Source organism: Ostrinia nubilalis, chromosome 15 (genome assembly GCF_963855985.1).
Source record: "Ostrinia nubilalis chromosome 15, ilOstNubi1.1, whole genome shotgun sequence".
Classification (NCBI taxonomy): domain Eukaryota; kingdom Metazoa; phylum Arthropoda; class Insecta; order Lepidoptera; family Crambidae; genus Ostrinia; species Ostrinia nubilalis.
The window spans coordinates 14,072,950-14,088,826 of record NC_087102.1 but is presented as its reverse complement, the minus strand read 5'-3'; the positions used below and the strand labels follow the sequence as shown (position 1 = coordinate 14,088,826).

At 36.2% G+C, this 15,877-nt stretch overlaps 1 protein-coding gene across 1 annotated transcript in view; it reads right to left on the bottom strand.

Moving 5' to 3' along the window:
* The window catches only part of LOC135078732 (potassium voltage-gated channel protein Shaw-like), a 325,437-nt gene that overhangs the window by 282,861 nt on the left and 26,699 nt on the right, over positions 1–15,877 (bottom strand). Inside the window, exon 2 of the mRNA XM_063973289.1 lies at positions 9,840–9,989. Within this exon, the coding sequence (XP_063829359.1) occupies positions 9,840–9,989 (150 nt within the window). The remainder of the gene's footprint in view (positions 1–9,839; positions 9,990–15,877) is intronic.

The following is a 15,877-nucleotide window of genomic DNA, read 5'->3' as shown; positions in this document are numbered from 1 at the left end:
GAGTGCGCTGCCCGCTCGTTGCCCGCTCCCGCGCCGCTGTTTTCGAGAACCGGTCTATTTGATTTCACGCATAAGATCCTGCCGCTCCCGCGCCACTACCGCCGCCGCCCCGCTGCCCGCTAAATTCGAGGCTGAGGCCTAAGACCTCTAATGCTCTATTGAACTGAATAAAATTTATGTGAAATTAAATTTTAAGTAACTTATAATAAAAATGAGTTATTTTAAGATGCCATAGTATTTATTCTCTTGATGTAGGGTGGGTAGTCGAACAGTGAACCAACCAGATACGCTGAACCACCGCCATATTTCAAAAAGTATGACGTTGCCAGTTCCACCGAACGAGTCACTTCGTGTCTCGTGGATGCCCTTACCCTCTCCCGTAGTGCGCCGGCGACTGTGGCTAAGGTGTGAAGTATGGCTGCGAATTCTTTGTTTCTCGACGACAAAAGATAGTTTTTTTAGTTATGCTTTACGATTTTTGTATATTTTGCTATTTATATTAAGTACGAAATCTATTTGGTATCAAAATTATTGTAGTTTTATCTGTATAATGAGCACATTCCGTGATGACCATTCCGCGTACTTCTTATTGTTTGTGAACTCATAAGTTGAATAGTGTATGTTTTGAACAGTGAACCAGGTTTTCAAAGTACACAGTGAACCGGTTGACTGTTTTTTTATTTAACCACCAAACGGTTGATTAATTACCTAAAGGCTTTAAGAGGCAATTTTCAGTTATTTTTGTTTAAAGAAGGATTTTTCTTTTCAATTGTGTCTTGTGTTATTTTTGTTTTCTGTGATTTTTTAAATGAAGACTGTTTGTTTACCACCAAAAAGGTTGATTATTGATTACTTAAAGGCTTTATTAGACAATGTTTAGTTATTTTTGTTAAAAGAAGCATTTTTCTTTTCATTTGGGTTTTGTGTGAGTTTCGTTGTTATTTTTGGATTCTGTGATTTTTTATGAAGACTGTTTGTTGAAATAATCATTTTTATTTCTATTTGATTTTTGTGTTGTAAAAATAAAAGCTGATTATCTAAAATTATGTTGTTTATTTTCCAAAATCATAATTTTTACTCGTAATTAACTTTATGGTTCACTGTTGAAATATGGGTGGTTCAGTGAAAACTACCCGTAGTACACAGTGAGCCAAATTTCATTTTTTTTTAAAACTTAATTTAAGTTACCTTTTTATTGCTGAGGCTAATTTTAAGCCTAAAAATTAGAAACCTTATTAAATTACCTGACTGATAAGACCATAATGACATTTCTAGCTTCATTTTCCAGCTAATTAGAGCATTTAGAAAAAAGGCCGGTTCACTGTTCAACGATGCACCCTACCCTAACGTGGTCTACGTTTCAAGAGCTGTCAGGTAGAGAAATGCTTGTTTTATAATTCACCTGAATGAACTAGACCCCACTTTGTGTTTCATACGCCCACGCACCAAACAACATCACTTGGCATTTGAAAATGTTTATTTTCAGTAAAATAAGTTGTTAGGCTTGTTTGCGTACAAGTTTATTTCCCCCGGGCGGTTGGCAGTTCAGGTAAATAATACGAAATTCGAGAAGTTATTGGTTTGTTTGTGTGAATGAAGTTTTAGCTACTAACACGAGTTAACGTTAGAAAATAAGCAATGAGGATCATTTCGATTTTTAGCTGTGAATGCAGATTTATAGGGCTAAGAAATCCTTAATATACAGTCCAAAAATTTTTGTTCTACGACAAAAATTGACGAAGTTATGGCCAAATTACTAAAAAAGTTCACTGACCGCCCGGCGCGGGAATGATGACGTCACTATATCCGATCCGAACGCTGCCGGCGTACTGCGTGGATAGAAAATATTTTTTTCTAGCCAAACTATCAGTTTAGAGAAAAACTTGTCATGACATTTATTCATCAGAATAAAGTAAGCTATCGATAGGTAATTTAAAAAAATAGAAATTGTGAAAAATATCGCAAAAAATCCATACGCTCATACGATTCAATGGAACGTGGAGACGCGATTGGGGTCTCCGCGGTGTGGTATATTTGGCGATTTATTCAAATAAAGTGTTCATAAGTGTTGTTAGTCATATCTTCTTCCAAGTAAAATATAAAAATGTATAAGTATTAATTTATTTACTTCTAACAATAAGGTATAGCTGAGGCAGATACACTCTGCCTATAGTCTTTTTCACGTAAGATGATCCGTATGACACTTCAAGGTTATCCATATTACGCATACTACATTATGCAGAATATAATTATTTGAAAAAATATTTGTATTTTATTAGCAATATAATAAAAAAAAATTAACTACTTGTCTTGAAATACATAGTAAAATCTGAGTCTATTGATTATATTTTAATTAAATACGATGTAAAAATATTTTTTATTTAATGTACGCAATGTGTGAAACGGAATAGATTTAGTGCTGGGGTATTTCTTGTATAATAAAATCGATTATTTCCGCGGTTCATTAATCGATTGCAGTGAATACTTAGTTATTAAAAACATCACAAAAATCAACTATATTTTTCGATTATTGAGTTTAATAAACGCATTGAAAATAAATTAATAGTTTTTAATTTAAAGAAACAGAACCAGTACTTTTTAGGAATCGTTTTTTTGAACACGAACCATGAAATTTGAATATTATCAATAAAAAATTGTTACAATAATATTTGTAATAAAAAAAAACATGTTTTTTGTTAAATAACACCTATACAAAATATTTCTCTAAAAGTAGGTTTTACTAACTCTTCGAAAAAAATCGATGGATAAATCGCTATGGTTTAGAATAGAATAGAATAGAAAACCTTTATTCAGCATTAACATTTATATGCATACATGTACAGAGGTTAAATTACTGAGCCATGCTGAAAAGGCGCCTGCTCAGCGAAAATCGTGGCATGACACAAGTCGTCAGTCACGAAGCTGGTTTTCAGCGGGTACCAACATGGGGGTTACCATAGAGAAAAGTAATACATGTTATACTATTCTACGCCAGTTATGCGCCCTTTTGACTGTGACGGTTCATCGATAATATTCGTGTCGATTCGTAACACTTCCTGGCAAAAAGGCGCGCAACAGAGGGCGCTGCAGTTACAATAAAAAATCAAATCAATTTATTTAAAAAATACAAAACAAAATAAAAGGTAGACCTAAAAATATGACATTTACAAAATATTAATAAAAATAAACTCCACAATTGTTCCATGTACACTAAATAAAATAACGAGAATAGAATAGAGTAGTAGTAGTTTAGTTATGTGACATCTCTAAATCTTTCAAACTCGAAACGTCATACGGATCATCTTAGGTGAAAAAGACTATAGGCTACAAGCAAGACATTGCTATGAAGATCATTTCGATGTACACGCAATACCTACCTGTTATTTAGTTTTTAGGGTTCCGTAGCCAAATGGCAAAAAACGGAACCCTTATAGATTCGTCATGTCTGTCTGTCCGTCCGTCCGTCCGTCTGTCCGTCCGTATGTCACAGCCATTTTTTACCGAAACTATAAGAGCTATAAAGCCAGCAAGTCAATCTGCTTTTGAATATAGGGCCTTGGAGTACTTTAAGTTCTTCCGGTAGTAGGTTATACATATCAGAACTTGTGTTTCTTTAATGAAAAGACCGATAGTTAGCGAGATAAGCATTTATTATTCGGGATCTTACACAGACACATCTTGTTCGTACATTAGCCGGAAGAGGGAAGAACGTTCTACCGGAAACAGTTAACTTTTTAATATTTTATACACTTCCAAAGATAATATAATCCTAACACTCCCTCTCAATTACAAGTTAGGCTTTAACTTTTAATTGCAAAACAAAATAATTTTTATCTACTACTAAAAACTTCTAATAACAATATTCCACTTATGTTTTAGTATGGCAACATTAAAAAAGAATTTGACATTTCAGAAACTGACATTAATGACAACTAGTGACACATGCAACTCACTTCACACTGTTCTATTAATGTAAACAAAACTTTAAATGAAATCACTACAAAACTAATAACTTCTCACGAAAATAACTGAACTTGATATTACACAGTGATTTAGTCAAAATATCTGACGTATTTTCGTTCGTACTTACATATTTGACACTTACAATATTATTACAAACTATGTCTTTCACGAAATGAAATTTAATGTCTATGTGCTTCGAATGTCGAGTGTTTTCACTGTTCATCACCATTTTAATCGCACTTTGATTGTCCACATATAACACTGCATCACTTTTGTCTTGAAAATCGATTGCAAGTCCCCTCACAAATAATAGCTCGCTCACAGTCATAGCGGCGGCGACATACTCTGCTTCCGCAGTTGACAGGGCGACAGCTTGCTGCTTCCTGGATGACCATGATATAGGATTTCCTCTGTGATAAATGACCATGCCACTGACACTTTTTCTGTCAGATTTATTACTGGCCCAGTCTGCATCTGAAAAGGCTGAAATAGAATAAGTGTTAGTGTTATCTTCTTTCTTCATATAGGTAAGTTCTCTGTTTTCAGTTCCCTTTAGGTAACGCAGTATCCTCTTTGCTGCATTCCACAAGCTTCTTGTTGGCTTGTCAAGATATCGGCTGAGAAAAGATGTTGCAAATGTAATGTCTGGTCTGCTGATCGTCGAGAGGTAAGTTAAACTTCCTATTAATTCTCTATAAGGTAAGTTACTAATTATTTCTTCTTTTTCAGGTACTTCAAAGTTAGTCTCCATTGGTGTCTTCGCGTCTCTACAGTCTTGCATGTTATATTTTTGTAATAAGTTTCTAATAAATGTTCTTTGTGACAATTTCATTGTGTTTTTATCTATCTTTATTTCTATACCCAAAAAGTTTTTTATTTTTCCCATATTCTTAGCTTTGAACTCTTCATTTAATTGTATTGTTAGCTTATTAACTTTCTCTTCATTTCCAATAAGTAGTATATCGTCAACAAATACAATTAACCATATATTTTCTCCTGTGTATAAACATATGTCATTCTTAGATCTTGTCATGTTTATTTGTTTACAAAACTCATCAAATCTCTTGTTCCAACATTTGGGTGATTCTTTCAGTCCATATAATGCTTTGTGTAATTTCAGTACTGTTCCATTTTTCTTGTTTATCACATTTACTCCCTCTGGAACTTTAATGTAAACTTCATTTTCTAATTTCCCATTCAAGAATGCTGTAGGTATGTCCAGTTGATTTATTTTCCAGTCATTATTCAGTGCTATTGACAGTCCCATCCTTATTGTAGTTATTTTAGCAACTGGTGAGTATACAAATTCGTCTGTTTCTTGTTGAAATCCACGAGCAACTAGTCGTGCCTTTTTAGTTCCATCTGATTTTGTCTTAAATATCCACTTTGTGTCTATGGCTTTCTTTCCATGTGGTAACTCTGTCTCTGACCACGTTTGTAGACTTTCTAATGATTTTATTTCACTTTCTATTGCAGTTTTCCATTCTGTACTTTGTTGTATGGCTTCTTTATATGTAGAGGGATCATTTTCACTTGACATTAAACAGTAGGCTTCATATATTTCATAATCTTTTAGAATAGTAGGTTTCTTTATTTCTCTGCCGCTTCTTGTGGTATGCTTGTTTTCTTCTCTGTCATTTAGATCTTCCTCTATGCTTTCTTTATGCATTCTTGACCTATCATACTCATAATTTTCAGACTCATCCTTGTTTATTTGATCATAATAGTTTTCATTGTGTAGGTATTTTTCTTTCTGATAACCATTTTCTTTTTCATATCTTATATTTGTCTCATCAAATCTCACATCCCTTGATACTGTAACTTTGTCTGTTTCAGGATTCCACAATAAATATCCATTTGGCGCATAACCAATCATTCTTGTTGGAGTAGCTCTATTATCAAATTTATTTGATTGTGGTATTATACGTGCCCATGCTTTACATCCAAATATTTTTATTTTATTCATTGGATATTCTCTGTTTCTTATCTTTGCAGGTACTTTGTTGTTTATAGCTGAGCATGGAGATCTGTTTATGAGAAATGTCGATGTTAATACAGCGTATCCCCATAGGTATCTTGGCAGATTAGACTCATCTAGAATAGTTCTTGCTTTATCATATATTGTTCTGTTCATCCTTTCCGCTTTTCCGTTCTGTTGCGGACTGTATGGCTGTGTGTACTCAATTTTTATTCCTCTATTTTCACAAAATATTCTTAGTTTACTCGCTGTAAATTCACCACCATTATCGCATCTAATTCTTTTCACTTTCACCTCTTCTTGAGTTTCCATTTCCTTTATGAATTCTATCAGTTTTTGAGTTGCTTCAAATTTGTTTCTCAGTAAGTAAGTTTGAGTAAAATGAGAGTAGTCGTCAACAATTACTTGAAAATATCTGTAGCCTTCTTTTGTGGGCACTCTGGCTGGTCCAGATATATCAGTGTGTATCAAGTCACCCACTTTGCTTGATCTTGATCTATCTAGGGTTCTGAAAGGTAATCTTGTGGCTTTATTTTTCATACAAGTTTCACATGTTTCTTTGCTATATGGTAAGCTCAATATTGCTAGATTTTTCCTGCACATATGTCCCATTCTCTTGTGCCATAAATTGTCATCTTTCTCTTGTACTAGGTTAGCACAATTGTTCTCTGGTAATTGCAATATAAATGTATACAGTAGACCTGTCTTGTTGCCTTCATAAACTTTTCTGTTGTTTGCTATGATCAGTACCTTCTTGTTTCTGAATATTACTTCCTTTCTATTTTCAATGAGTTTACCGACTGACAGTAGGTTGTTACTTAGTCCTGGCACGATAACTACTTCCAATCTCAATGGTTCTTCTTGATAGTAAACATCTAGGTATCCCTTTTTAGTTGCTTCCAATGTTTCTCCATTTGCTATTTTTATACTTATAATGCTTTTTAAGTCTACTACATCCTTGAGGTATTTTTCATAACTTGCTTTTATAAAGTGTTGAGTCGCACCCGAGTCCACAACAAATACTATTTTTCCATTTTTGCCATCACATGCCAGTGCTTCATTTGTGGCACTGAACATGAATTTGCTACTCTCTGCAGGTTGTGCTGTTTCATTATACTGTGTTCTTGTAGTACCTCTATATCTGCGGCCTCTGCCTCGTCCTCGGCTTTTGCACTCGAAGGATTTATGCCCTTTTTTATGGCATGTATAGCATTTGATGACAAATGAAGATTGTGGTTCTGTGCTACTATATTCCCTCTTTATCTCATTGTCAAGCAATCTAGACTTTACGAAGTCAAGCCTTAGCTCTTGGTTTACCGTTTCCATTGCTGTTATTATTGCGTTGAATTCCTCTCCCAATCCAGTTAAGAGGTAGCTGATTTTTTCATTTTCTGCAATTTTCTCTCCTGACACTTCTAATTCTCTTATAAGATTGTCGAAATTGGCGAAATATTCTTCTAATTTTCCTGTATGTTTCAAAGTCAATAACTTTCTTCTTAGGCATATTTTTGATATGACCGTGTTTCGTTGGAATGTGTTTTTCAAAACTTCTAACATTTCTTTCGCGCTTGTGCTTTCTTTTATCAGGTTTAAGTGTTGGTCTGTCACGCTTTGGACGATGATACTTCTCGCTTTTGCATCCATGAGTTTCATCTTCTCATCACAGTCTACTATTTTCTTTATATCCAAAACTTCTGTTAGACCTTTTTCTGCGAGTATGCATTTTATCCTGAAAACCCAGTTGTCGTATGCCCCTGCACTCAATTGCGGTAGCGGCGTGTTACTACTTGACATCGCCATTTTTATATTTCACAAATCCGCTTTTTCCCGAATAATCTACAATTAATACTTTCCCTAACTCTAACTAACGGGCGTCTGGGCCCATAACCTATCAGAACTTGTGTTTCTTTAATGAAAAGACCGATAGTTAGCGAGATAAGCATTTATTATTCGGGATCTTACACAGACACATCTTGTTCGTACATTAGCCAGAAGAGGGAAGAACGTTCTACCGGAAACAGTTAACTTTTTAATATTTTATACACTTCCAAAGATAATATAATCCTAACAATACATAACTATACTCGTATTATATGCATTTCTTTTATAAAAAACATTGACAAAGACATTGACAAAGAGGGCGCCACTAGTAAATATTTTTGTCTCTTACTTATTAACAATACAATATACCAATAACTATGTATAGGCTTATTACTATAGCAATCACCTTACTCTACCTCAATAAAAACGATGGAAGTAGATAACAATGTTAAGAATCTTTTTATGCCTATCACTTTTGTTCTCCGTCGTTCACTGTAAATTTTTAATAAATGGAAGCATTTCCTTTTGTGAGTTACAGATAATTTTGTATTCCCATGCGGCTGCTGACGCAAACCCGCAAAGTTAACACAAGCAATTTCTGAAAACATCAGCCCAATTGACTGAGAAAACCGTGATCAGAATCACTTCTGGTCCCCTGACTCAGTGTTCTTTGAAGTTTCATTTACGTTTCATTTTGTTTACTGAAGTTTTTTAGAAAATCGCCACGGTTGATTACACGTTTCACATGAAAATGGTTCGTTATGGATGCCTCAAACTAAAAATCATTTATTCTAAGGAAATCGATTCTAACTCAGGTAAGCCTATGATTGAGTGTTGTTTCATTAAAAATATTCAAAACCAGCTAAAGATTTTTTTGATCAATTGAAATTACTAATTTCTTTGTAGAAAATAAATTATTTTGTCGCAATCTTTTTTCAGTGGATTTTATGCTTTACCCTTTCGAATTATCCAACTGGTTTATTCCCTAATCCAGCGTTCCATCACTGCTACAAATTACAATTTCATCAAGTCAGATTCCCGATACGGCTGTCTGGCAGTTCGTTGGGCCACGTCTGGCACAGATGTCTGATAAAGCGATTAGGCTTTGGCTTTCTTTTGGCCGGCGATTAGCGGCTGATAGACGATAATAATTGATGAGGGAAGTCGAAGGGGAAACAAGATTAAGTTGATGAAGGTCTAGTGATTTTCGTTGTAGTACCTGAAGTGCCTCTTTGGTAAATTCCAAAATAAGGCATATAAAACTTTCTCTTGAAGTTTGATTAAATATCGAGAGGTTGAATTTATGTAGTTCAGAATAATTTATGTTTGGTAGCTGTATTTCCTGAACACTAGAATCCGGGCCTTTTCAAGGCGAGAGTGAGTAGGCACTTATGATTACAGGGCAGATATGTACCATCCTAGACTACATCTCACTTAACACCAGGAGCGATTACGGTCAAATACCTGCCTTGTCTTGCATAAAAAAAAAGTTTAGAAGCAAGGCTGAAAATTTTAGAGATGCACCATTAAGATCAAAAAACATCAACACCGAATTCTATCGAGATTTTGCCAAAAGAGTACACAATCAGAGAATATGATAATGTAAATTATAAAAATAAGTCGTTAAAGTGCCCATTCGACAAAATAGCACCAAGAAATATACCAGGAGAAAGAAATGAAGTAAGTGCAGCAGTACCTGTAATAGTTAAGACCTGCGCGAAGATCCCGGGGTGCTGGTCGATGTTGATCGAAGACCCTAATCATAATCCTAATCAAATAAAATAGGACTCAGACCTAAAGACAGTAAGCTAGTAGATGCAGATTCCTGCTGGTCTACACATCAAGCCTACTGACATGTAATACGAGTAATTTAGTGCAGAAGTAAGAGTAGAATACCAGTACCTGTAATAGTTGAGGACCTGCGCGAAGACCCCGGGGTGCCGGTTGAAGAAGTATTCGTTGAGCACGGGGTCGTAGTTGATAGTATAAGACCTACGCTTAGACCCTAAGCACAATGATCCATGCCTGGAGACAGTAGACTGACTACTGCTGGTTTACATATCAGGTAGGTACTAACCTGTAATAGTTGAGGACCTGCGCGAAGACCCCGGGGTGCCGGTCGAAGAAGTACTCGTTGAGCACGGGGTCGTAGTTGGCCAGCGCCTCGGTCAAGCGCGAGAGGCGCGTGGCGGGGATCTTCTTCAGGGTGGCCTTGTAGGTCTCGTATCTGGAAATAAAGACGAAAGAATATTAATAAGAAATAACGAAAACCTTTCGTTATTTTCGGCATCATCATCATCAGGTCATTCAGTCTCCACTACAGAAGCGCCACCCTCTCTAAGTCACCTTTTTTTTATATTATCCACAACGAGGAAGCTCTTGGCCTGTATCTCACCTGATGGTAAGTGCGAACAGGCCGAAAGTGGAAGCGAGCTTCACCCGGAATCCTCAACCACGGAGGAACTGGCTATCTTACCTCTAACTGCCGGAACACAACAACGCTGTTAACATCGCTGTTATGGCGACAGACTTAGGTAAGATGGTGGTAGCTAGCCAGGCGGACTTAGAATAAGTCCTACCACCAACCAAACCGAACAGAAAATTCTGCCCCCACTGGGAATCGAACCCGGGACCTCTGCGTCTGAAGCAGGTGGTCTAACCACTAGAACACAGAGGCGGTCACTAGACCACAGAGGCGGTTAGCCTTACCTAGAGACAAATTGAGTATTTGGCCTTCACTCCCTACATTGGCCAGGCGGGTTGACGGGTCTTTGTCCTAGCTAAAGACCATCAATTATGTTATAATTGACTTATATTGGGGGTTTAAGTTGCAAGTTCAAGGTTCTTATAGTCGAACTAGCGGCCGCCCGCGACTTCGTACGCGTGGATCCCGTTTTACCCCCTTCATCTATCTTACGCGGTTTAGATTTTTTCATACAAATGTTTTTTTCCCGCTAACTCCCGTTCCCGTGGGAATTTTGCAATATCCTGTTGTAACTAAGCTTTAAGTTTACTAAGGTAATGCCAAATTTCAAGCGTCTAACTTAAGGCTTGGTATTTCTGCTAAAGTAGGTATTTCGCGCTGTCAAAATCTGCGCGCGCAATACTTCGCCGAAGACAGCGCGCCAAAGAGCTCTCGCGGCTACACAGTATAGAAATACGCAGTTGGTTAGGTTAGGTTGACTTCCTTCCGTTCAAGCGTCACACTCACAGCACTTTTTAATACAAATCATATCCAAGTGATACAAATTAAAACAACTTTCAAAATGTTTGGGAATATATTTTAGAATCGAATAAATATAGAATATAACTGCCAAAGTAAACACGGTTCAAAGAGGCGTGGCGTCACCCGACCTTCCGGAAGTTCCGCGCTGGCTAAAAGAATTTCAGGATTACGTCACCCGACCTATCGGTAGATCCTCGGGAGCTTGAGCGATAGGAAAAACATTTTATGATCAGTTACTCGTAGTAGCGATTATTTAGAGCTTGGATAATAAATTATAGTTGTTGCAATTCACAAAGCTTTGCATGTGGTTAATTACATTAATCAGTACACGCATCAATTTTGTTCAGTCTTTTTGTTTATTAATAAATAAAAATATCATACTAAAATTGCATACATATTTGTTTGTATTGGTCTGGGTGTTTTCTTTCCATAATTTATGTATAACGTATGTACGGGGCTCTGTATCGAAAATCACTATGAGCAATAAGCATCACACACGGTTACCTGGAGTGCATTACCGCAGCAAAAAGCTTGCCATCTTAAATGAACGGTATAATATCGAGGTTTTGTCAGTACAGTTGCGAACAAAGGTGTTTGTGTAGTGTAGTTGAGTTGAGAGGTCAGATTATTGAAATAATAAAACGAACATTTTATTTTTTAAATACATTTTAAAAATAATTTACATTACAGATAACAATGAGAGGATGACATTGCAAGGTGGTGCCAGTCCAGTCTTAAATCCGTTGATATATGCTGCATCCGCCATGTTTTTGGCTAAAAGATTCTTCTGTCTTGTAGTTTAGACTTTTATTACAGACCTCAGACAGTATTTTTGGAAAACTTTTACGCATGGTGGAGGAAGGGACGCTCTAGAAACTCAAGTCTAGAAGGAGTCACATGAACTCCAGTTTTAAATCCGTTGACATCTGCTGCATCTGCCATCTTTTTGGTTAGAAGATTCTTCCATCTTGCAGCGTAGACGTTTAGCTACAGACCTTAGACAGTATTTTTGTGAAAATTCTTACGCATGGTGGAGGAACGGACGCTCTAGACACTCAAGTCTACAAGGAGTCACATGAACTCCAGTTTTAAATCCGTTGACATCTGCTGCATCTGCCATCTTTTTGGCTAGAAGATTCTTCTATCTTGCAGCTTAGACCTTTAGCTACAGACCTTAGACAGTATTTTTGTGAAAATTCTTACGCATGGTGGAGGAACGGACGCTCTAGACACTCAAGTCTACAAGGAGTCATATGAACTCCAGTTTTAAATCCGTTGACATCTGCTGCATCTGCCATCTTTTTGGCTAGAAGATTCTTCTATCTTGCAGCTTAGACCTTTAGCTACAGACCTTAGACAGTATTTTTGTGAAAATTCTTACGCATGGTGGAGGAAGGGACGCTCTAGAGACTCAAGTCTACAAGGAGTCATATGAACTCCAGTTTTAAATCCGTTGACATCTGCTGCATCTGCCATCTTTTTGGCTAGAAGATTCTTCTATCTTACAGCTTAGACCTTTAGCTACAGACCTTAGACAGTATTTTTTATTACTTATTTGTGTCAGTGTGCTCTTCTAAAGTGTGTAAGACGATTGTATGTAGGTACTATTAAAATGTTATTTTAACTCATTGGTTTTGTCTCATATTTGAGGAATGTACTATGTATCATGAGTAGAGTCTTCGTTTAAAAGGATGCGAACGATTTAAATTTCAATAGGTAGACAAAATTCATAATTTTTAATTATCAAAAATTTAAGCTTTCTCCAGTAACACTGATATTATTATACTGTGACTCATCAAAGTCATCATTGTCAAAAATATTGACAAATCGCGAACTGTCACGGCCAAAAAACTGACACGCGTCCGTCCTCCGTAAGCGCCACCGCGCGACTGATTGAGATTGTCCAAGCCGTCATGGACGATTTTTTCCACATTTTTTAACATAGTAACTAAATAAGACGCAATATAAAAATTTCATCCGTTAAAAGCCCTCAAGTTATTTCTGAACTTTAGTTAGGTAAAAGATTTAGAATCTCAAATCGCTTATTTTAAAAATAAAACCATAAATAGAAAACGAATAGAGGTAACTTTGGGAATTTATTCTATCGAGTCAACTTCATCAAATCGTGTTTCCATCCGTTAATAGCCCTAGAAAATATCCTCAACTATGCCCAATAAAAATCTTAGCCTTTAATTTTACTGTTTAGTACCTCAAAAATGAAAAATGAAAACCTCATTTTCGCCATTTTCTCTGCTACCCGGCCTTAAGCGGTTTAGATTTTTCATACAAAAGGATTTTCCCGCTAATTCCTGTTCCCGTGGAAATTTCGGGAATTCCTTTCTTAGTGCACCTTTACGGTACCTAAGCTACGTCCCTTCCAAATTTCAAGTGCCTACGTTTAGCCGTTTAGGCTGTGCGTTGATATGTCAATCAGTCAGTCAGTCAGTTTCTCCTTTTATATATTTAGATTTGACCTCGGCTTCAGATTCTAGACTTCTAAGTCAAGAAACCGCAAGTTTATTCCCTCATAAATACGGATCCAAATGTATTCAATTTTCCTAACAAATTCCAATCCAACGTACTTCGGAATCACGAAGCGTAAATCACGGACAAACTCAGTAATATTTCATACATAATGTCTCCTCCGAGTGAAATGGGAGTGATTTATTCTAAAAACTCGTCATCGCATTCAATGACTGTAATGAACAACATTTCTCAATATTTTCATTCCGTATAAAGTAATTTTTCCGTTTGTTGAGACATACAACCACCACGAGCGAAGAGTTGGTGGAAAATTTGGGAATATTGTTATTTCAGTGTAAATATTTTGTACTGTGTAAATGAAAATATGTGAAGAAGAATGTACTGTAAGCATTTTTTACTTCTTTTTTTTTCTACATTTAGGACACAATGAGGTTATAATTTGGCACTATTTCTAAATAAAAATAATTTTAGAATATTTACTTTAGTCTCCCCTCCGTCACGTTTGTTCATTGAGGATATTGTCGGCTCGTAAAGGTCGCGGGAAGAGCCTGGATGCGGGCAGCGCAGGACCGTGCATTGTGGAAAACCTTGGAGGAGGCCTTTGTCCAGCAGTGGACGTCATTTGGCTGAAACGAACGATTGTCGGCCAAATCCAGTCTTTTGCAATAGATACTATGGTAATATGGTAATAGAGGGTCATCCTTCCGTAATGAAGACTAAATTTATCTGGGGATTATCATGATTTATTTTGGCAAATAATCATAAAATTAAATGTAACAGGAATGCAGGCCGCTACCAATCGGACAATATGAAAATCATTGGGGAAACCTATGTTCAGCAGTGGACACACCATGTGGCTGAAATTATGATTTTAAAGATAAAGATATTTACATAAACGTGTGAAAACATAATTACAGAGGAATATGAGTTGGTCTTACAATTTTATCAATGTAACATCATGTTCTAGCCAAGATATTGGCATGTAAAACATGTCAAGTAGTAATGTCAATAATACATTAATAATCTGTAATAACAGAATATTTATAATATTTTAGCAATCATATTCCTTTACAACAACTTATTTCATGTAACATTATTAATTCTCAGCACGTTGCTGATCATTTGTAAAGACAGTGTGTCAGACAGTAATCCGTAAATTACGGTAATAATAACTCATCTTGAAAAAATCCCAAATCCTCGGAAAGTTCTAATTAGAGCTTCTTTCTGGACTGAATTTGTCAGCTTAAGATGTTTTGAACTTTGACATTATGTAAAAATATGTTATCAAACAATTTTGATACTTGAAAAGAATTTAATATACTCCCTAGTCAAAAAGAAGGTTGTCTAAAATTTTATTTTAATAGGACTTGAAAATATGTCAGAATTGTTAGATGTATTTCCTTTTTTCTCCTTCGTGCAATTACTAATGCTTGACGATTTTTTATGAGACCTTCATCATCAAAGTCAAAGTCAAAATTTCTTTATTTGTTTAGACTAATAATTCCCAACTAATATTATAAATGCGAAAGTAACTCTGTCTGTCTGTCTGTCTGTTACGCTTTCCCGCTTAAACCTCGCAACCGATTTTGATGAAATTTGGCATAGAGATAGTTTGAGTCCCGGGAAAGAACATAGGATAGTTTTTATCCCGGTTTTTGAAACAGGGACGCGCGCGATAAAGTTTTTCTGTGACAGACAAAATTCCACGCGGGCGAAGCCGCGGGCGGAAAGCTAGTAGTTCTTATAAATCGTCATTTTGCTCTTAAGGAGCCTCTACATGTCTCATAATCTTTTTACCCTACCAGCGCTTCGAGACCAACATTTGGCAAGTGCTGAGATTCTTCTCAGCGCTTCTGCGCCGCAACAAACTCAGTCACCACTGTCTTCCGGTTAATATAAATAAATAGAAATAGTAGTAGTAGCTACATTCGATTCAGGAGCAGTTCACTGAATTTACCATGCATTCTTGTATGGTGTATCTTATAAGAATGGGTATATTAAACAAGGTAGTGACGTGCTAATATCTAGACTTACTGATTAAGATACTAGTAGAAATCATCATCATATAAGCCACAGGACGTCCACTGCTGAACATAGGCCTCCCCAATGACTTCCACATCGCACGGTTGTATGAGACCTTGCAATGCGAAAAATTAGTGGACAGAGCCTGACCTCTTCAACTCAAAATTATTTAAATGCTTAACTAACTGACAAATGGCAGATTTAATTAAATTTGTGTAAACTATCGAAATACAAACGTAAGCTTGAATAATTTGCCAAACCAACTAAACTGTTCTCTGAATAAATCAAACTGAACTAGACAAAGTTTAAGAGTTTATTCCAATAAAGTGGGTTTTAAATCAAAATTGAGGATTTAAAGAACATGCTAAATCAAGTTTGACATA